The sequence below is a fragment of the Heteronotia binoei genome, chromosome 3, assembly GCF_032191835.1.
Source record: "Heteronotia binoei isolate CCM8104 ecotype False Entrance Well chromosome 3, APGP_CSIRO_Hbin_v1, whole genome shotgun sequence".
In the NCBI taxonomy this organism is placed as follows: Eukaryota; Metazoa; Chordata; class Lepidosauria; order Squamata; family Gekkonidae; genus Heteronotia; species Heteronotia binoei.
The window spans coordinates 193,807,234-193,829,535 of record NC_083225.1 but is presented as its reverse complement, the minus strand read 5'-3'; the positions used below and the strand labels follow the sequence as shown (position 1 = coordinate 193,829,535).

General features: G+C 51.8%; 1 protein-coding gene across 1 annotated transcript in view; it reads left to right on the top strand.

The window, feature by feature from the left end:
• Positions 1–18,005, top strand: part of ARRB1 (arrestin beta 1) — a 102,886-nt gene extending 84,881 nt beyond the window's left edge. The window contains exons 14-17 of the mRNA XM_060235361.1: positions 6,226–6,309; positions 12,091–12,161; positions 16,169–16,220; positions 17,759–18,005. Coding sequence (XP_060091344.1) covers positions 6,226–6,309; positions 12,091–12,161; positions 16,169–16,220; positions 17,759–17,870 — 319 coding nt within the window. The 3' untranslated portion in view covers positions 17,871–18,005. The remainder of the gene's footprint in view (positions 1–6,225; positions 6,310–12,090; positions 12,162–16,168; positions 16,221–17,758) is intronic.
• The last annotated feature ends 4,297 nt before the right edge of the window (positions 18,006–22,302 follow it).

Here is a 22,302-nt window from a genome sequence, read left to right as displayed (position 1 = left end):
AGATGTTTGAGAGCCGCAAGACATGAACTAATACTACGCGCACATCTTTATTAAAACTCTTAATGCTTCCTTGGCACAGAAAGATAAAATACACACTGTATGTACCCACGTTACAACATGACCATGCTAGAAGCTGGGAATAACAGTCCCATAAAACCAGCATAGGAAAGGGATAGGTAATTTTTGCCAAAGGGAAGCTGCCCTCCCTGTAGTCGCTGCAGGCTCTTGTCTGCCTAGCTGAAGGGTGGCCAAACTTGTAAGAGCTGCATAGAATAAACGTCAGATGTTTGAGAGCCGCAAGACATGAACAAATACTACGCGCACACCTTTATTAAAACTCTTAATGCTTCCTTGGCACAGAAAGATAAAATACGTATGTACCCACGTTACAACATGGCCATGCTAAAAGCTGGGAATAACAGTTCCATAAAACCAGCATAGGGAAAGGATAGGTAATTTTTGCCAAAAAGAAGCTGCTCTCCCTGTAGCCATTGCAAGCTCTTGTCTGCCTAGCTGAGGGGTGGCCAAACTTGTAAGAGCTGCATAGAATAAACGTCAGATGTTTGAGAGCCGCAAGGCATGAACAAATACTACACACACATCTTTATTAAAACTCTTAATGCTTCCTTGGCACAGAAAGATAAAATACATACTGTATGTACCCACGTTACAACATGACCATGCTAGAAGCTGGGAATAACAGTCCCATAAAACCAGCATAGGGAAAGGTTAGGTAATTTTTGCCAAAGGGAAGCTGCTCTCCCTGTGGTCGCTGCAGGCTCTTGTCTGCCTAGCTGAGAGGTGGCCAAGCTTGTAAGAGCTGCATAGAATAAACGTCAGATGTTTGAGAGCCGCAAGGCATGCACAAATACTACACACACATCTTTTAATAACACACACATCTTCCTTGGCACAGAAAGATAAAATACATACTGTATGTACCCACGTTACATCATGACCATGCTAGAAGCTGGGAATAACAGTTCCATAAAACAAGCATAGGGAAAGGATAGGTAATTTTTGCCAAAGGGAAGCTGCTCTCCCTGTAGCACAGGGAGCTGAATAGAATAAATGGCAGATGTTTGAGAGCCGCAAGACATGCACAAATACTACACACACATCTTTATTAAAACTCTTAATGCTTCCTTGGCACAGAAAGATAAAATACGTATGTATCCACATTACAACATGACCATGCTAGAAGCTGGGAATAACAGTTCCATAAAACCAGCATAGGGAAAGGATAGGTAATTTTTGCCAAAGGGAAGCTGCTCTCCCTGTAGCCATTGCAGGCTCTTGTCTGCCTAGCTGAGGGGTGGCCAAACTTGTAAGAGCTGCATGGAATAAATGTCAGATGTTTGAGAGCCGCAAGACATGCACAAATACTACACACACATCTTTATTAAAACTCTTCATACTTCCTTGGCGCAGAAAGATAAAATACATATGTACCCACGTTACAACATGACCATGCTATAAGTTGGGAGTAACAGTTCTATAAAACCAGCATAGGGAAAGATTAGGTAATTTTTGCCATAGGGAAGCTGTGCTCCCTGTAGCTGCTGCAGGCTCTTGTCTGCCTAGCTGAGGGATGGCCAAACTTGCTTAACCGTATTCATTTGGAGTACTGTGTACAATTCTGGTCCCTGCACCTCAAAAAAGATGTTATAGCATTGGAAAAAGTACAGAAAAGGGCAACTAGAATACTTAAAGGGTTGGAACACTTTCCCTATGAAGAAAGGTTAAAACGCTTGGGGCTCTTTAGTTTGGAGAAACACTGACTGAAGGGTGACATGATAGAGGTTTACAAGATTATGCAGGGGATAGAGAAGGTAGAGAAAGAAGTCCTTTTCTCCCTTTCTCACAATACGAGAACTCGTGGGCACTCAGTGAAACTGCTGAGCAGTCGGGTTATAACGGATAAAAGGAAGTCCTTTTTCAACCAAAGGGTGATTAACATGTGGAATTCACTACCACAGGAGGTGGTGGTGGCTGCAAGCATAGCCAGCTTCAAGAGGGGACTGGATCAACACATGGAGCAGAGGTCCATCAGTGGCTATTAGCCACAGTGTATTGTTGGAACTCTCTGTCTGGGGCAGTGATGCTCTGTCTTCTTGGTGCTGAGGGGGGGAGGCATAGTGGGAGGGTTTCTAGTGTCCTGGCCCCACTGATGGACCTCCTAATGGCACCTGGGTTTTTTTGGTGACTGTGTGACACACAGTGTTGGACTGGATGGGCCATTGGCCTGATCAAACATGGAGAGCCAGTTCGGTGTAGTGTTAAGTGTGCAGACTCTTATCTGGGAGCTGACAGCTGCCCTGAACCTGCTTCGGTGGGGAGGGCGGGATACAAATTAAATATTATTATTATTAATTATTATTATTATTATTCTCCACTTGCAGCTGCTGGAATGGCCTTGGGTCAACCATAGCTCTCTTATCTGGGAGAACCGGGTTTGATTCCCCATTCCTCCACTTGCAGCTGCTGGAATGGCCTTGGGTCAACCATAGCTCTCTTATCTGGGAGAACCAGGTTTGATTCCCCATTCCTCCACTTGCAGCTGCTGGAATGGCCTTGGGTCAACCAGAGCTCTATTATCTGGGAGAAGCGGGTTTGATTCCCCACTCCTCCACCTGCACCTGCTGGAATGGCCTTGGGTCAGCCAGAGCTCTCTTATCTGGGAGAACCAGGTTTGATTCCCCCACTCCTCCACTTGCAGCTGCAGGAATGGCCTTGGGTCAGCCAGAGCTCTCTTATCTGGGAGAACCAGGTTTGATTCCCCACTCCTCCACTTGCAGCTGCTGGAATGGCCTTGGGTCAGCCATAGCTCTCTTATCTGAAAGAAGCGGGTTTGATTCCCCACTCCTCCACCTGCACCTGCTGGAATGACCTTGGGTCAACCAGAGCTCTCTTATCTGGGAGAACCGGGTTTGATTCCCCACTCCTCCACTTGCAGCTGCTGGAATGGCCTTGGGTCAACCATAGCTCTCTTATCTGGGAGAACCAGGTTTGATTCCCCATTCCTCCACTTGCAGCTGCTGGAATGGCCTTAGGTCAACTAGAGCTCTATTATCTGGGAGAAGCGGGTTTGATTCCCCACTCCTCCACCTGCACCTGCTGGAATGGCCTTGGGTCAGCCAGAGCTCTCTTATCTGGGAGAACCAGGTTTGATTCCCCCACTCCTCCACTTGCAGCTGCAGGAATGGCCTTGGGTCAGCCAGAGCTCTCTTATCTGGGAGAACCAGGTTTGATTCCCCACTCCTCCACTTGCAGCTGCTGGAATGGCCTTGGGTCAGCCATAGCTCTCTTATCTGAAAGAAGCGGGTTTGATTCCCCACTCCTCCACCTGCACCTGCTGGAATGACCTTGGGTCAACCAGAGCTCTCTTATCTGGGAGAACCGGGTTTGATTCCCCACTCCTCCACTTGCACCTGCTGGAATGGCCTTGGGTCAGCCATAGCTCTCTTATCTGGGAGAACCGGGTTTGATTCCCCCACTCCTCCACCTGCACATGCTGGAATGGCCTTGGGTCAGCCATAGCTCTGGCAGAGGTTGTCCCTGAAAGGGCAGCTGCTGTGAGAGCCAGTTTGGTGATGGAAAGTTTGGTGAGAGATGGAAAGGAAGCTATTTTAACTTTAAAGGCATTTTCCAAGCCACCTGCTCTCTTGGCTTGGAGAAGTGATTTAAAGAGATAAACACGTCCTCCATGCTGACAGACAGGGCAGTGACGACTTCGAGAGCCACATAATGTGTGTGGGAAAGCCACATGTGGCTCCCGAATCTCACTTCGGCCACCCCTGGCTTAGCTCATGTGGTTCCCAGAACCCCCAGAGACTGGCCTCTTTTTGCGCCGTGTCGGTCCCTCCCCCCTTCCCACAGAGCCCCCCTTCCCCCACACTTCAAGGCCTGAGCCAGCAGTGTGGCGTTTTGCTCCGGGGCTTCCTTTGTGTTGAGTTTTTATTAATAGAATCCCAGACGAAGCTCCACGGGCCATAATATCCTCTGGAGCATGCCAAAGGTTGCCTCGAGTTATAATTAAGGACTTAAAGCAATTAAAGGCATGCTTAGTTGGGCCATCGTCCATGAAACGTCTGGCCGAGGGCTGACTCGCAACCCGCCGCCTTCCTCTACAGCACCTCCCCTTGCGGCGCTGCGGCACCGCACTTCCCCCCTCCCCCCATGCCCCCCCCTCCCTTCTTTCCCCACTTCAGGTCTGGTCTGGTGTAGCCAGTTTGGTGTAGTGGTTAAGTGTGCAGACTCTTATCTAGGAGAACCGGGTTTGATTCCCCACTCCTCCACTTGCACCTGCTGGAATGGCCTTGGGTCAGCCAGAGCTCTCTTATCTGGGAGAACCGGGTTTGATTCCCCACTCCTCCACATGCAGCTGCTGGAATGGCCTGGGTCAGCCAGAGCTCTCTTATCTGGGAGAACCGGGTTGGATTCCCCACTCCTCCCCTTGCACCTGCTGGAATGGCCTTGGGTCACCAGAGCTCTGGCAGAGGTTGTCCCTGAAAGGGCAGCTGCTGTGAGAGCCAGTTTGGTGTAGTGGTGAAGAGCACAGACTCTTATATGGAAGAACCGGATTTGATTCCCCACTCCCCCACTTGCAGCTGCTGGAATGGCCTTGGGTCAGCCATAGCTCTGGCAGAGGTTGTCCTTGAAAGGGCAGCTGCTGTGAGAGCCTCTCAGCCCTACCCGCCTCACAGGGTGTCTGTTGTGGGGGAGGAAGGGAAAGGAGATTGTGAGCTGCTCTGAGACTCTTCGGACTGGAGGGTGGAATATAAATCCAATATCTTCATCTACCTCACAGGGTGTCTGTTGTGGGGAGGGGAAGGTAAAGGAGATTGAGAGCCGCTCTGAGACTCTGATTCAGAGAGAAGGGCAAGGTATAAATCTGCAGTCTTCTTCTTCTCTCAGGCCCACCCATCTAACAGGGTGTCTGTTGTGGGGGAGTAAGCATGGGGCAAAAGACCCAGTTTGGCGTAGCAGTTAAGTGTGCTGACTCTTATCTGGAAGAACAGGGTTTGATTCCCCACTCCTCCACCTGCACCTGCTGGAATGGCCTTGGGCCAGCCATAGCTCTCGCAGGAATTGTCCTTGAAATGGCAGCTGCTGTGAGAGCCCTCTCAGCCCCACCTACCTCACAGGGTGTCTGTTGTGGGGGAGGAAGGGAAAGGAGACTGTGAGCCGCTCTGAGTCTCTGATTCAGAGAGAAGGGTGGGGTATAAATCTGCAGTCTTCTTCTTCTTCTTCTTCTTCTTCTTCTTCTTCTTCTTCTTCTATTTCAGTGCCCAGAACAGCAGTCAAGAGCCATGCTCCCGGGCTATCTAAAGGCGCCCCCCGCCGATCAGCTGATAGGCAGGTGAAACCGGCAGGTGGCGTGCTCACTGTCTGTCAGTGCCGGGGCAGGCCAGTAGCAGCAGGAAGGACCAGCGTCCTGAAAGGGCGCTGCCGCTGCTGCCTCCTCACTTCCTGGATGGGAAGGAACTGGGGAGGAGGCAGCAGCGGCAGCACCCTTTCAGGACGCTGGTCCTTCCTGCTGCTACTGGCCTGCCCCGGCACTGACAGCTGATCGCCGGGGGGCACCTTTAGATAGCCCGGGAGCACGGCGCTTGACTGCTGTTCCAGGCATTGAAATAGACCTGGAGTGGGGAAGGAAGGGAGTACTTAAAGGGCTTCAAGGACTTGAAGGGCTGTCCTATGGAGGATGGTGTGGAATTGTTTTCTGTGGCCCTGGAAGGCAGGACCAGAACCAACGGGTTGAAATTAAATCAAAAGAGTTTCCGGCTCAACATTAGGAAGAACTTCCTGACCGTTGGAGTGGTCCTCCTTGGGAGGTGGTGGGCTCTCCTTCCTTGGAGGCTTCTCAACAGAGGCTGGAGGGCCATCTGACAGCAGTGTGAATGCTGTGAGTTTAGGGGGAGGCGTTTGTGAGTTTCCTGCATTGTGCAGGGGGTTGGACTAGATGACCCTGGAGGTCCCCTCCAACTCAGGAGGTGGTGGGCTCTCCTTCCTTGGAGGTTTTTCAAAAGAGGCTAGAGGGCCACCTGACAGCAATGAGGATCATGTGTATTTAGGGGGAGGCGTTTGTGAGTTTCCTGCATTGTGAAGGGGTTGGACTAGATGACCCTGGAGGTCCCTTCCGACTCTAGGATCCTATGATCCCCCAGGCAGCTTCTGCTCTCACTGTTTCTCACGTTCCTTTCTCTCGCTCTTTCCTTTCAGGCTGCGAGATGGCACCAACAAGGAGATCTTGGGCATCATCGTTTCATACAAAGTGAAAGTGAAGCTGGTGGTATCCCGGGGAGGGTAAGTACCCTTCCATGCCCTACAAATGGAGCCTTGGGTTGCTGGGAAGCTTCCGCTGCCATCCCTGGGTAGCAATCTGGAGACCAAGTCCTATGAGGAAAGGCTGAAGGAGCTGGGGATGTTTAGCCTGGGGAGGAGGCGGCTGAGAGGTGATAGGATCACCATCTTCAAGTCCTTGAAGGGCTGTCCTATAGAGGATGAGGGGTCTGGAGACCAAGTCCTATGAGGAAAGGTTGAAGGAGCTGGGCATGTTTAGCCTGGGGAGGAGGCGGGTGAGAGGTGATAGGATCACCATCTTCAAGTCCTTGAAGGGCTGTCCTCTAGAGGATGAGGGGTCTGGAGACCAAGTCTTATGAGGAAAGACTGAAGGAGCTGGGCATGTTTAGCCTGGAGTGGAGGCGGCTGAGAGGGGATAGGATCACCGTCTTTATTTTATTTTATTTATATCCCGCCCTCTCCGCTGAAGCAGGCTCTGTACATGAAGGGCTGTCGTAGAGAGGATGGGGTGGACTTGTTTTCTGTGGCCCCAGAAGGCTGGACCAGAACCAACGGGTTGAAATTAAATCAGAGGAGTTTCCAGCTCAATATTAGGAAGAACTTCCTGACTGTTAGAGCGATTCCTCAGTGGAACAGGCTTCCTCCTTGGGAGGTGGTGGGCTCTCCTTCCTTGGAGGTTTTGAAACAGAGGCTAGATGGCCATCTGACAGCAATGCGGATCCTGTGAATTTAGGGGGAGGTGTTTGTGAGTTTCCTGCATTGTGCAGGGGGTTGGACTAGATGACCCTAGAGGTCCCTTCGAGCTCTAGGATTCCTGACACTTAGAGCAGTTCCTCAGTGGAACAGGCTTCCTCCTCTGTAGGTGGTGGGCTCTCCTTTTAACAGAGGCTAGAGGGCCATCTGACAGCAATGCGGATCCTGTGAATTTAGGGGGAGGTGTTTGTGAGTTTGCTGCCTTGTGCAGGGGGTTGGATTAGATGACCCTGGGGTGTCCCTTCCAACTCAGGAGGTGGTGGGCTCGCCTTCCTTGGAAGCTTTTCAACAGAAGCTAGAGGGCCATCTGACAGCAATGCGGATCCTGTGAATTTAGGGGGAGGTGTTTGTGAGTTTCCTGCATTGTGCAGGGGGTTGGACTAGATGACCCTGGCGTGTCCCTTTGAGCTCTAGGATTCCTGACACTTAGAGCAGTTCCTCAGTGGAACAGGCTTCCTCCTCTGTAGGTGGTGGGCTCTCCTTCCTGTTAACAGAGGCTAGATGGACATCTGACAGCAATGGGGATCCTGTGAAATTAGGGGGAGGTGTTTGTGAGTTTCCTGCCTTGTGCAGGGGGTTGGACTAGATGACTCTGGGGGGTCCCTTCCGGCTCTCTGATTCTATGAGGTTGGCAGGAGATGTGGGGTGCCCTGGCACTGCTGCCTGTGTCTGGTGGGCAGGTGGTGGGTTGGGTGTGCTGGCTCCAGGAGCCTGAGGCCGGATCCGGGTCTTGAGGCCCGCCGACCCTCAAAGCATCCCCCTTGCAAGCTGTAACTAATCCTCTCGTCTCCTTTGGTAATGCCAGCCTGCTGGGAGACCTCGCGTCCAGGTAACGCTCTCGCCGCCGCCGGGTGTGGCACAGCCTCTCCCCTCCCAGCATGCTCCTGCCCCCGACCCCGCACTTCCCTCCCGCATCCCATTCACCTCCCGCCAGCCATCACATTTTTCTTTGGCGCCGTCTCCTTTGCTCTTTCCTTCACCAAACGTGCTCTTGGGTGGGGAGGGTCTCTGCGGGTGCATCATTCTCCCGTCAAATCACCATATACCGGGGGTGGCCAAACTTGCGTAATGCGAGAGCCACGAAGAATAAATGTCAGATGTTTGAGAGCTGCAAGACATGAACATCAGATGTAGGAGGGAGGGAAGGAAGGGAGGAAGGAATGAAGATATGGAGGGAGAGAGGGAGGAAGAAAGGCAGGAAGGAAGATAGGGAGGAAGGAAGATAGGAAGGAAGGAAGGAAGGAAGGAAGGAAGGAAGGAAGGAAGGAAGGAAGGAAGGAAGGAAGGAAGGAAGGAAGGAAGGAAGATAGTGAGGGAGGAAGGAAGGAAGATGGAGAGGGAGGAAGGAAGGAAGAGAAAGAGGGAGGAAGGAAGATGAGGAGGGAGGGAGGAAGATGGGGAGGGAGGAAGGAAGGAAGATAGGGAGGAAGGAAGGAAGATGAGGAGGGAGGGAGGAAGATAGGGAAGGAAGGAAGATAGGGAAGAATATAGTGAGGGAGGGAGGAAGGAAGATGGAGAGGGAGGAAGGAAGGAAGAGAAAGAGGGAAGGAAGGAAGATATGGAGGAGGGAGGGAGGGAGGAAGATGGGGAGGGAGGAAGGAAGGAAGATAGGGAGGAAGGAAGGAAGATGAGGAGGGAGGGAGGAAGATAGGGAAGGAAGGAAGATAGGGAAGAATATAGGGAGGGAGGGAGGAAGAAAGAAAGGGAGGGAGGGAGGAAGATAGGGAGGAAGGAAAAAGGAGGGAGGGAGGGAGAGAGGGAGGAAGGAAGGGAGGAAGGAAGGGAGGAAGATAGGGAGAAAGAAAGAAAGAAAGTAAGAAAGAAAGAAAGGGAGGAAGAGAGGGAGGGCGGAAGAAAAGGAGGAGGAAGATAGGGAGGGAGGAAGAAAGGGAGGGAGGGAGTGGCATATCTTCTGGCTCCTCCTCCTTTCACAAGACCTCCTCCCCTTCCCCTCACAGGCCTTGGTTTATGGTGTGGGGTGTTCTTGGGGGGCGGGGGACAGTGTTCCCTCTAAGCTGAGTTAGTGTGAGCCAGCTCAGTTTTTTAGCCCCTAGCTCATCCATTTTTGTCTCAGCTCAGGGAAAACCGGCCCCAGAGCACGCTAATTGATGCAGGAGCTCACAACTTTAATGCCCGTCACTCACCAAGTGGGATTTTTGCTCACAAGACTCCACAGCTTAGAGGGAACATTGGTTGGCGCACCTCTCTTAGGTGAGGACAGGCTGAAGAGTCTGGTAATTTTCAGTTCTGAAGAGAAGATGATGATATTGGATTGATATCCCGCCTTCCACTCTGAATCTCAGAGTCTCAGAGCGGCTCACGATCTCCTTTATCTTCCTCCCCCACAACAGACACCCTGTGAGGCGGGTGGGTCTGGGAGAGCTCTGACAGAAACTGCCCTTTCAAGGACAGCTCTGCGAGAGCTATGGCTCACCCAAGGCCATTCCAGCAGCTGCAAGTGGAGGAGTGGGGAATCAAACCTGGCTCTCCCAGCTAAGAGTCTGCGCACACTGCACCAAACTGGCGTAAAACTAAGGAGATGAACATGAGGAAAGGAAAAGGGAAAGGTCCCCTGTGCAAGCACCAGTCGTTTCCGACTCTGGAGTGACGTTGCTTTCACGTTTCCATGACAGCCTTTTATGGGGGGGTTTGCCATTGCCTTTCCCAGTAATCTACGCTTTCCCCCCAGCAAGCTGGGTACTCATTTCACCAACCTCGGAAGGATGGAAGGCTGAGTCAACCTTGAGCCAGGTACCTGAACCCAGCTTCTGCTGGGATCAGACTTTTTGTTTCTGCTATTGCCTTCCCCAGTCATCTACACTTTCCCCCCAGCAAGCTGAGTACTCATTTTACCAAACTCGGAAGGAAGAGATCCAGCAGGGCTCTTCTGGAGTTCTTCTCAGGGGAAGGCCTCGGCCTCTCTGCCCTGTTGTTGGCCCTCCAGAGGAACTGGCTGGCCACTGTGTGAGACAGGAGGCTGGACTAGATGGACCCTCCCTGGTTTGATCCAGCCGGGCGCTTCTGATGTTCTTCTCAGGGGAAGGCCTCAGCCTCTGCCCTGTTGTTGGCCCTCCAGAGGAACTGGCTGGCCCTGTGTGAGACAGGAGGCTGGACTAGGTGGACCCTCCCTGGTCTGATCCAGCAGGGCTCTTCTGATGTTCCTTCTGCATGCTTTGATTCCCCACCCCTCTTCATGGCTTCCACCAGCCGGGGTCTTTTCTTCCCATCCATAAAGGCATCCGGAACGCAGCTTCCTCCATCTCCAGCATGGAGCCGTTCCTCCAGCTTGCAAGGGCTGAAATGCTCCAGACCTCACTGAGGGCTTGTCTCCCAGCTTCGATTCATCCTTTTCCATCATGCAAATGAATGAGCAGCTGCATTTAGTTACTCAGACTCTCAGTTCAGGGTGACCCAGTATGCTAACAGACCTCCCTACGCCCCTCCACCCATAGCGCCTGCATTTCTACCGGATATTCAGCGAGAGTCCATGCAATGCCTCCCCCTGCTGGCAGAGATGAGCCGGTGCATCGTTTTCAGACCACCGCAAAACTCCAAAAAGGATCGACTTGAATGTGTGGACATGCAGCAGGGAAACAGTTGTTTAGGCGGGGTCGTTTTGTAGGAATAAGAGCCCCGTGGCGCAGAGTGTTAAAGCTGCAGTACTGCAGTCCTAAGCTCTGCTCGCCACCTGAGTTCGATCCCGGCGGAAGCTGGGTTTTCAGGTAGCCGGCCCAAGGTTGACTCAGCCTTCCATCCTTCTGAGGTCGATCAGATGAGTCCCCAGCTTGCTGGGGGGAAAGTGTAGAGGACTGGGGAAGGCAGTGGCAAACCACCCCGTAAAAAGTCTGCCATGATATCGCCATGATGCGACGTCACCCTAGAATCAGAAATGACTGGTGCTTGCACAGGAGACGACTTTTACCTTTCTTTACATTTTGTACACAAAGAGGTGTTGGAGCTCATTAGCACAACTCATTTGCATGTGTCACACACCTCTGATACCACCGGAAGGTGGACTAAATTGTATCAGCTCAGCGTCTCCCTTAAAATGCTTCTTGGATTAGAAGCGTCATCGTAAAACCTGACTCCCCTCATACTTTTTATAGGATGTTTTCCTATGTGGCCATAGCGGCCCGATGAAGATTTCCACCTGTCTGCTTGAGATGTTTTGGTTCTTTCCCCTTTTTTTGTGGAGGAGAATATTAGAAAGTTTGTTGAACCTTAAGAGTTCAGCAAAATTGAACAAGAGAGTCCAGAAACAAGTATATAGTTTTTTTTTGGGGGGGGGGGGTAAGATGATGATAATATTGGATTTATATCCCGCCCTCCACTCCGAATCTCAGTCTCAGAGCAGCTCACAATCTCCTTTATCTCCTTTCTCCCCAACAGACACCCTGTGAGGTGGGTGGGGCTGAGAGAGCTCTCCCAGAAGCTGCCCTTTCAAGGACAGAGGCTCAGAGCGGCCTACAATCTCCTTTCTCTTCCTCCCCCACAACAGACACCTTGTGAGGTGGCTGGGGCTGAGAGAGCGCTCCCAGGAGCTGCCCTTTCAAGGACAGAGTCTCAGAGCAGCCTATAATCTCCTTTACCTTCCTGCCCCACAACAGACACCCTGTGAGCTGGGTGGGGCTGAGAGAGCTTTCACAGCAGCTGCCCTTTCAAGGACAACTCTGCGAGAGCTATGACTGACCCAAGGCCATTCCAGCAGCTGCAAGGGGAGGAGTGGGGAATCAAACCCGGTTCTCCCAGATAAGAGTCCGCACGCCTAACCGCTACACCAAACTGGCTCTCTGGAAGAAAGATAGAGCACAATAAAATGTTGAGGTTCCCGAGCTGCGCTCTTGTGAGCTCCTGCCCAAAATGAGGCCTGTGTTTAGGCAACCTGCAGCGTCTGGGCTCCGGATCTAGGGGGAGGGGGCTGCATCAGGAAGAGCAGGAAGCGCCGATTGTCCAAAGCGCAGAAAAGGGCACACTGCGTGTTCAGTGATGTCGCCTCTCAACCAGGGGCTCACTCTCTGTTTCTCTTTCCAGCGACGTGGCCGTGGAATTGCCTTTCACCCTTATGCACCCGAAGCCGAAGGAGGAACCTTTACACAGAGATGGTGAGCTCTGCTGTCCCTTCCACATGGGGGGGTGAAGGTTGGCCACTGTGTGAGGCAGGAGGCTGGACTAGATCGACCCTCCGTGGTCTGATCCAGCAGGGCTCTTCTGAGGTTCTTCTCAGGGGAAGGCCTCAGCCTCTCTGCCCTGTTGCTGCTCCTCCAGAGGAACTGGTTGGCCACTGTGCGAGGCAGGATGTTGGACTAGGCGGACTCTCCCTGGTCTGATCCAGCAGGGCTCTTCTGAGGTTCTTCTTAGGGAAAGGCCTCAGCCTCTCTGCCCTGTTGTTGGCCCTCCAGAGGAACTGGTTGGCCACTGTGTGAGGCAGGAGGCTGGACTAGATGGACCTTCCCTGGTCTGATCCAGCAGGGCTCTTCTGAGGTTCTTCTCAAAGGAAGGCCTCAGTCTCTCTACCCTGTTGCTGGCCCTACAGAGGAACTGTCTGGCCACTGTGTGAGAAAGGAGGCTGGACTAGATGGACCCTCCGTGGTCTGACCCAGCAGGGCTCTTCTGATGTTCTTCTCAAAGGAAGGCCTCGGCCTCTCTGCCCTGTTGTTGGCCCTCCAGAGGAACTGGCTGGCCCCTGTGTGAGGCAGGAGGCTGGACTAGATGGAGCCTCCCTGGTCTGACCCAGCAGGGCTCTTCTGATGTTCTTCTCAGGGGAAGGCCTCAACCTCTCTGCCCTGTTGTTGGCCCTCCAGAGGAACTGGTTGGCCACTGTGTGAGACAGGAGGCTGGACTAGATGGACCCTCCCTGGTCTGACCCAGCAGGGCTCTTCTGATGTTCTTCTCAGGGGAAGGCCTCAACCTCTCTGCCCTGTTGTTGGCCCTCCAGAGGAACTGGTTGGCCACTGTGTGAGATGGGATGCTGGACTAGATGGACCCTCCCAGGTCTGATCCAGCAGGGCTCTTCTGGTGTTCTTCTCAGGGGAAGGCCTCGGCCTCTCTGCCCTGTTGTTGGCCCTCCAGAGGAACTGGCTGGCCACTGTGTGAGACAGGAGGCTGGACTAGATGGACCCTCCCTGGTCTGACCCAGCAGGGCTCTTCTGATGTCCTTCTCAGGGGAAGGCCTCGGCCTCTCTGCCCCATTGTTGACCCTCCAGAGGAACTGGCTGGCCACTGTGTGAGACAGGAGGCTGGACTAGATGGACCCTCACTGGCCTCATCCAGCAGGCGCTACTCAATGTTCATTTATACTTTGCCTTTTGCTTCAATGGCAACTAAAAGTGGCTGACGTCATTCTCCTGTCCTCCATTTTACCTTTACAACATCCTTGTGAGGTAGGTTAGACTAAGCATCTGTGACTGGCCGGAGTCTCCCATCAGGCTTCCATGGCAAAGTGGTGATTCAAATCCAGATCTCCTGGATCTTTGTCTGAGCTGCCTTCAGCGAGATCCCGCCTTTCTTCCTTTAGAATGGGAATGGCCAAAAATATGAGATTCTTGTCATTAAACCGAGGACATATAGCACTTCCAAAAACATTTCCAAAGGCATACCTGCCTTCAGTTTCACCAAACTCCTGCCTTGAATGGTTTGTCTTGGATATTCAGAAGGTGCCTCATGGAAATGAACCTTTTGACTCAGAATAGAATTTATTAACTCCAGCAAAGATGTCAACAGTGAGTGAGTGGCCAAGAAACAAAACCGTGGCATCGACATATTGGATCGCTGCACGCTGGAAAATTGCCGAAATGGCAAAAATTGATCTGAGGGTATTAACATCTGGGAAGAGTTCAGAGGCATTTCAAAGTCTCCGGTCCCTGTTCATTGATTTTATAATCTCAAGACACGATTTAAATGCCGGCAAGTCATTTTCCTGTAATGTAGATGAATTGGTTCCTCAGATTCTCTCTCTTCCTCCCCCCACCAACTTGTTAGCAAAGTAAGAACGTTAACATAAGAACATAAGAGAAGCCATGTTGGATCAGGCCAGTGGCCCCTCCAGTCCAACACTCTGTGTCACATAAGAACATAAGAGAAGCCCTGCTGGATCAGGCCAGTGGCCCCTCCAGTCCAACACTCTGTGTCACACAGTGGCCAAAACCCAGGTGCCATCAGGAGGTCCATCAGTAGGGCCAGGACACTAGAAGCCATCCCACTGTTGTCCCCCCACAAGCACCAAGAATACAGAGCATCACTGCCCCAGACATAAGAACACAAGAGAAGCCCTGTTGGATCAGGCCAGTGGCCCCTCCAGTCCAACACTCTGTGTCACATAAGAACATAAGAGAAGCCCTGTTGGATCAGGCCAGTGGCCCCTCCAGTCCAACACTCTGTGTCACATAAGAACATAAGAGAAGCCCTGTTGGATCAGGCCAGTGGCTCCTCCAGTCCAACACTCTGTGTCACATAAGAACATAAGAGAAGCCCTGTTGGATCAGGCCAGTGGCCCCTCCAGTCCAACACTCTGTGTCACATAAGAACATAAGAGAAGCCATGTTGGATCAGGCCAGTGGCCCCTCCAGTCCAACACTCTGTGTCACAAAAGAACATAAGAGAAGCCCTGTTGGATCAGGCCAGTGGCCCCTCCAGTCCAACACTCTGTGTCACATAAGAACATAAGAGAAGCCATGCTGGATCAGGCCAGTGGCCCATCCAGTCCAACACTCTGTGTCACATAAGAACATAAGAGAAGCCATGCTGGATCAGGCCAGTGGCCCATCCAGTCCAACACTCTGTGTCACATAAGAACATAAGAGAAGCCATGCTGGATCAGGCCAGTGGCCCATCCAGTCCAACACTCTGTGTCACATAAGAACATAAGAGAAGCCATGTTGGATCAGGCCAGTGGCCCCTCCAGTCCAACACTCTGTGTCACATAAGAACATAAGAGAAGCCATGCTGGATCAGGCCAGTGGCCCATCCAGTCCAACACTCTGTGTCACATAAGAACATAAGAGAAGCCCTGTTTGATCAGGCCAATGGCCCCTCCAGTCCAACACTCTGTGTCACATAAGAACATAAGAGAAACCATGTTGGATCAGGCCAGTGCCCCCTCCAGTCCAACACTCTGTGTCACATAAGAACATAAGAGAAGCCATGCTGGATCAGGCCAGTGGCCCATCCAGTCCAACACTCTGTGTCACATAAGAACATAAGAGAAGCCCTGTTTGATCAGGCCAATGGCCCCTCCAGTCCAACACTCTGTGTCACATAAGAACATAAGAGAAACCATGTTGGATCAGGCCAGTGCCCCCTCCAGTCCAACACTCTGTGTCACATAAGAACATAAGAGAAGCCATGTTGGATCAGGCCAGTGGCCCCTCCAGTCCAACACTCTGTGTCACATAAGAACATAAGAGAAGCCATGTTGGATCAGGCCAGTGGCCCCTCCAGTCCAACACTCTGTGTCACATAAGAACATAAGAGAAGCCATGTTGGATCAGGCCAGTGGCCCCTCCAGTCCAACACTCAGTGGCCAAAAAAAATTATATATATATGCTTGTAGCCGCCACCACCTCCTGTGGCAGTGAATTCCATATGTTCACCCTTTGGGTGAAGGACTTCCTTTTATCCGTTTTAACCTGACCGCTCAGCAATTTCATCGAATGCCCACGAATTTTTGTATTGTGAGAAAGGGAGAAAAGGTCTTCTATCCCTATTTTCTCCATCCCGTGCATAATCTTGTAAACCTCTCTCATGTCACCCCGCAGTCGACGTTTCTCCAAGCTAAAGAGCCCCAAGCGTTTCAACCTTTCTTCATAGGGAAAGTGTTCCAACTCTTTAATCATTTTTGTTGCCCTTTTTTGGACTTTTTCCAAAGCTATAATATCCTTTTTGAGGTGCGGCGATCAGAACTGCACACAGTATTCCAAATGAGACCGCACCATCGATTTATACAGGGGCATGATGATACTGGCTGATTTGTTTTCAATTCCCTTGTTTTCAGTGTAAGCTGCAGTCTTGGGGTGGTGGGGGGTGGGTTTCACAAAAAGCAACTGGGTAAGTTGTCTGATTATTGACGGTTTCTCACGAGCTCTTACCGTTTCCCACGCTTCCTTGTGTTCAGTTCCAGAAAACGAAGTTCCCATTGACACAAACCTCATAGAGCTGGATACGAAGTAAGCCAAATTTGGGGTGGGGGGGGCGGGCCGGGATAGAATCGTGGGGTCATGCCCATTTCATTCCGTGTCCACGTGCGACTCGCTAGCCAACTAACTCATCCATCGCTTGCCTCGACGCGTGCCATTTTCTGCTCTTCGAACGCTTCTCGTGCCTAACCTTTTAACGCACGGAATGCCTCTTTCTTCTCTCCCCCCCTTCCCTCTTTGCATGCTCCCCCCTCGCTGGCTTTGTCCGCGTGCGTGGCCGCGCAGGAGACCCCAAGTAAGACGGTGCTTTCCCCGTGTCTTTAAGCCCCCGCGCTCCCTTCTGTGTCGGGTTCCTTGCGTCCAGACCTTTTAAGTGAGTTGAGTGAATGCTGCGAGAGGCCTCGGTTTTCTCTGTCTGCAGACCTGCCCTCATTACTGAGCTCCCAAAGAAAAGAAAGGAAAGGTCCCCTGTGAATGCACCAGTCATTTCCGACTCTGGGGTGACGTTGCTTTCACAGTGTTTTCACGGGAGACTTTTTACGGGTGTGGCGCAGAGTGTTAAAGCTGCAGTACTGCAGTCCTAAGCTCTGCTCACGACCTGAGTTCGATCCCCGGCGGAAGCTGGGTTTTCAGGTAGCTGGCTCCAGGTTGACTCAGTCCAGTGGCCCCTTTAAGACCAAGTTTCATTGAGAATGTCAGCTTTCGTGTGCTTGTCAGTAAAATACAGTAATCTATCATAAAACAGTATTGGTACAAAACGTTAAGCAGTTATTAAAACCACAATATCTAAAATCTGCTGACTTGCAATTGGTGTTCCCTCTAAACTGCAGAGGCTTGGGAGCAAAAATTCTGCTTTTTGAGCTACTGGCATCAACGTTGCGAGCTACCAGCATTAAAATGGCAAGCTACTACATAAATTAATCTGCTCCGTTTTCCCTGAGCGAGGACGAAAATGTGTGAGCCAGAGGCTAAAAATCTGTGAGCTAGCTCACGCTAACTCAGCTTAAAGGGAACATTGTATGTAATGTATAAGATAAACAGATAAATGGATGGCGTCCCGTAGTTCTTCGTGGTTTCTCATAGTTTCCAGATATGCAGATGGCCTAGGTCGATGTCTCACAAAAGTGCAATGATCGTAATATAAATATCCCTGCTTCCTAGGTGGTTGACAGCACGCTCCCCTTAGTTCTCAAAAGCGTGTCGAAACAGTGTTGTTTTACAGGCCTTATGGAACCAGGGTATCCCATAACGTCGGTGCTGCTACCAAGAAGGCCCTGCCCCTGGTCGAACTTAGTTTAGCCTCCTTCAGCCCAGGGACGGACAAAAGATTTAGGTCCCCTGAACGCAGTGCTCTCTGGGGTATATGCAGGGAAAGGCGGTCCCACAGGTAGGCAGGTCCCAAGCCAAGAATTTGCCCAAAGCACAAGAGGGGAGACCTTTCACAAGACACCTTTCAGACATCCCTGCTCTTGAGAGGTGTTGGGCATCAGCTTGACTACCTCCTTCCGGGACTGCCCCTAGGAAACGTCTTTAACGGCTGCCTGATTGGTTGTTTTTCTCCCTCCCAGCGACGACGACATCGTTTTTGAGGACTTTGCTCGCCAGAGGCTCAAAGGCATGAAGGATGAGAAGGAGGAAGACGAGGAGGGCACAAACTCCCCGCAGCTGAACGACAGATAAACTGGAGCGTTCCCCAAACCCCCTTTGCCGACTTCCTTCTCTTCGTTTCACAGTATCCGACGCCCGTGCCCGAGGGCCGCTTCTCTTTTTGTATAAGTCGTTTGTTTTCTAAAGCAGTGCCCGAGAGAGCCCAGGTTGGCGGCCCTTCGCCAGCTCCTGGGCAAACTGTGCCAACCAGAGTTCTGCTGCCACCGGGTGCCAAGAGCGCATGCTGGTTTGTGAGTCACGTTGTGGACCTGCGTGTGTGCTGTTGTGTGTGTGCGTACGTGTGGGAGGGGTGTGTCGTGACGGCCATGCTCTGCCCCGGGGGGGGGGGGTGATGCGCATCGCTAGAAATGGCCCGCCTAAACGTTGTCACCTTTGCGCAGGGCACATTAGCCCCGCGCGGTTGGATTCGGGACAGACGACAAATAGATTGTGTATATTTCATTAGAAGGATTCGTTCTGATGGCCCGGGAAGGAATTTAGAAGCAGTCGTGGAGGACGATAGAACCTCCACTATCGATGGCAGCGTTTCCGAGACCTGGAAACCTGGGACGGGCGACAGGCTATCAGTCATCTTTCTGCTTTGCTTGGGAACTTCTGGGACTGTCTGTGCTGGGGAGAGAGGACGAGAGGCTGGTTTTATACAATCACAGAGTTAAAAGGGGTCCCATAGAGGCCATCTAGTCCAACCCTTTGCTCAATGTAGAGCATCCTTGACCAGTGTTTGTCCAGCTGCTGCCTAAAGACGGCCAATGAGGGGGGAGTTCACCACCTCCCTCGGGAGCCGATTCTGCCACTGAACTGCTCTTCCTAGAATGCTAGAGGTGGAAGGGACCTCCATGGTCATCTAGTCCAACCCCCTGCACAATGCAGGAAACTCACAAATACCTCCCCCTAAATTCATAGAATCTTCATTGCTGTCAGATGGCCATCTAGCCTCTGATCAAAAACCTCCAAGGAAGTAGAGCCCACCACCTCCCGAGGAAGCCTGTTCCACTGAGGAACCGCTCTAACGGTCAGGAAGTTCTTCTTAATAGAATCATAGAATAGGAAGGGACCTCCAGAGTCATCTAGTCCGAAACTCACAAACACCTCCCCCTAAATTCACAGGATCTTCATTGCTGTCAGATGGCCATCTAGCCTCTGTTGAAAAACCTCCAAGGAAGGAGAGCCCACCACCTCCCAAGGAGGTAAGCCTGTCCCACTGAGGAACCGCTCTAACAGTCAGGAAGTTCTTCCTCATGTTGAGCTGGAAACTCTTCTGATTTCATTTCAACCCCTTGGTTCTGGTCCTACCTTTTGGAGCCACAGAAAACAATTCCACCCCATCCTCTATAGGACAGCCCTTCAAGGACTTGAAGATGGTGATCCTATCACCTCTCAGCCGCCTCCTCTCCAGGCTAAACATAGAATCCTAGAGTCAGAAGGGACCCCCAGGGTCATCTAGTCCAACCCCCTGCACGAGGCAGGGAACTCACAAAAAACTCCCCCTAAATTCACAGGCTCTTCATTGCTATCAGATGGCCATCTAGCCTCTGTTGAAGAACCTCCAAGGAAGGAGAGCCCACCACCTCCCGAGGAGGAAGCCTGTTCCACTGAGGAACCGCTCTGACAGTCAGGAAGTGCTTCCTAATGTTGAGCCGGAAACTCTTTTGATTTAATTTCAACCCATCGGTTCTGGTCCTGCCTTCCGGGGCCACAGAAAACAATTCCACCCCTTCCTCTATGGGACAGCCCTTCACGTTCTTGAAGATGGTGATCCTATCACCTCACAGCCCCCTTCTCTCCATTCTCCTCCCCTGTAAAAAAAGTGTTTCCTAATACCCAGTTAATATCTTCCAACCCTTATTTTGAACCCATTGCTACGAGTCCTCTCCTCTGCTGCTCCCACCCTCCTCGAAGGGACAGCCTTTCACCCCACCCCTCCCTCTTCTCCAGACTGAACATTCCCAAGTCCTTCCGCCTTCCCTCCTAGGGCTTCTTGGTCTCTAGGCCCCTGATCGTCCTCGTCGCTCTCCTGTGCACCCGCTCCGTTCTGCCCACCTCCTTTTGGAAGCGACGCTCCAGGGGTGGCCTGACTAAAGCAGTGTACAGCGGGACTAGAACACCTTGCAGTCTGGGTGTGTTTTTTTTTTATACTCCCCAAGACTGTATTAGCCTTTTTTGTTGCTGCATCACACGGCAGCCCCGCGGCGCTGAGCGGTAACGCTGCAGTACTGCGGTTGGAGCCCTCTGCTCACGACCTGAGTTCAATCCCACCGGAAGCTGGTTCAGGTCACCGGCTCCAGGTTGACTCAGCCTTCCCTCCTTCTGAGGTGGGTCAAATGAGTCCCCAGCTTGCTGGGGGGAAAGTGGAGATGACCGGGGAAGGCGATGGCAAGCCACCCCGTAACAAAAAGTTTGAGTTCGATCCCGGTGGAAACTGGGTTCAGGTAGCCGGCTCCAGGTTGACTCAGCCTTCCATCCTTCCGAGTTCGGTCAAATGAGTCCCCAGCTTGATGGGGGGAAAGTGTAGGGCTTGGTCTCCAGACCCCTGGTCATCCTCATCTCTCTCTTGTGCCCCCACTCCATTCCGTCCACATCCTTTTGGAAGTGAGGCTTCCAGAACTCCACACAACATTCCAGGGGCGGCCTGACCAATTTATTTTAAGTACACCACTCCTGCCAACTTTCATCTTCTACTTCTCCAGGATTTTACCTAATGGATTCTGACCATTCTTAGCTTTCGCCAACTTGAACTGAGCCAGTTTGGTGTAGTTGTGGTTAAGTGCGTGGACTCTTCTCTGGGAGAACCGGGTTTGATTCCCCACTCCTCCACTTGCAGCTGCCGGAACGGCCTTGGGTCAGCCAGAGCTCTCGCAGAGCTGCCCTTGAAAGGGCGGGTTCTGTCGGAGCTCTCTCAGCCCCACCCACCTCACAGGGTGCTTGTTGTGGGGGAGGAAAGGAAGGAGATTATGAGCTACTCTGAGATTCAGAGTGGAGGGTGGGATTTAAAGCCAATATCATCATCATCATCTTCTTCTACCTTGCAAACTATGGGGAGAGGGGAGAACCGCCCTGGCCGCTCTTCCGCCTGCAACAGATAACATTTTAATTTATTTAGAAAAGATTTGTGCCGCCTGTCCTGGAACTCAGGGGTTGCGGCTTAACCAAAATACACGCCGTACAAGCAAAACCCAATGCTTTAAAAAGTCCAGCTCAGACTGGCAGCATGAGAGATCACAGACCGCTTAAAATCAGTCTCCAAACTAAAATCACATTTTGTAGAGAAGAGCCCCTTTCGTTCAAAGCCTGGGTGAGCGAGAATGGTTTGGCCTGGAGCAGGGGTGGCCAAACTGTGGCTCGGGATCTTTCCCACACATTGTGTGGCTCTCGAAGCCCCCGCCACCCCCGTCCGCCGACTTGAAGAATGCATTTAAAGTTAAAGTTGCTTTCTTTCCACCTCTCCCTATTTTTCCTTCCTCCCTTCGAACATCTGATGTTCATGTCTTGCTGCTCTCGGACATCTGACGTTTATTCTGTGTGGCTCTTATGTTAAGCGAGTTTGGCCACCCCTGGCCTGAAAGAAAGTTCTGTCAGGGCCAGGTGAATCTCTTGGGTGCGGGGGGAGCGCATTCCAACAGCCAGGGGCCACCACTGAAAAAGCCCCGCGCCTGGTCACCACCTGCCTTGCTTCTGAGGGTGGGGGAGGAGCATAGAGAGCAGCGCTTATGAGGTCAGCTCTTCACTGGGGGGGCCGGACGATACGGTAGGGGCCCTGGGCGTGCAGAATCCCAGGGACTATGCAGCTGAATAACCCCAGAAGCTCCTGTTTGCGACTCCCAGAGCCCAAAGGTTCCCGTTATTTTATTTTAGTCTATTTCTATTCCGCCCGTTCCCCGTAAGGGCTCAGGGCGGACTGCAACATAGAATAAAACCATTAAAATACAATAGAAGCATTTGATAAGCGAACAGCTCAGCAGCACTCGGAACGGCTCAGCGGCGCTCAGAAAATTAAGCTGTAAATAAGTCTCTCTTTGGCAAACTGTCCCCCCCCCTCAACCCAGTTAGCTCACCAGTCCCCAAGTTCAGCTCTGCGCCCAAGAATGTGACAGGAAGGCTTGTGTTTGGTATGCACTCGTCCGTACCATCCTTCCCTGACGAACCCCCGTGTTGTTTCTGTATTGGTGGTGGGGGGCTTCGGAGTCCCAGAAGTATTCGGGGAGGGGGGCAGAGCAGCAGAGAGTTGAGTGAGAATCTCCGCAGCAATGGCCGCCCCACACAAGAGCTCTAGGCAGTGTGGTACATTTTGTAACGTGGTTCCTTTGTACTGACTTCCCGGCCCCCCACCCTGCTTCTTCAGTTCCTCCCTCGTATCTGTGACATTTTCTGTGTTTTGTCAAATAAATTATTCTAGTTTATTAATCTTAAAAAAAAAAGAAAAAGAAAAACACACCTCCGAGCTGTC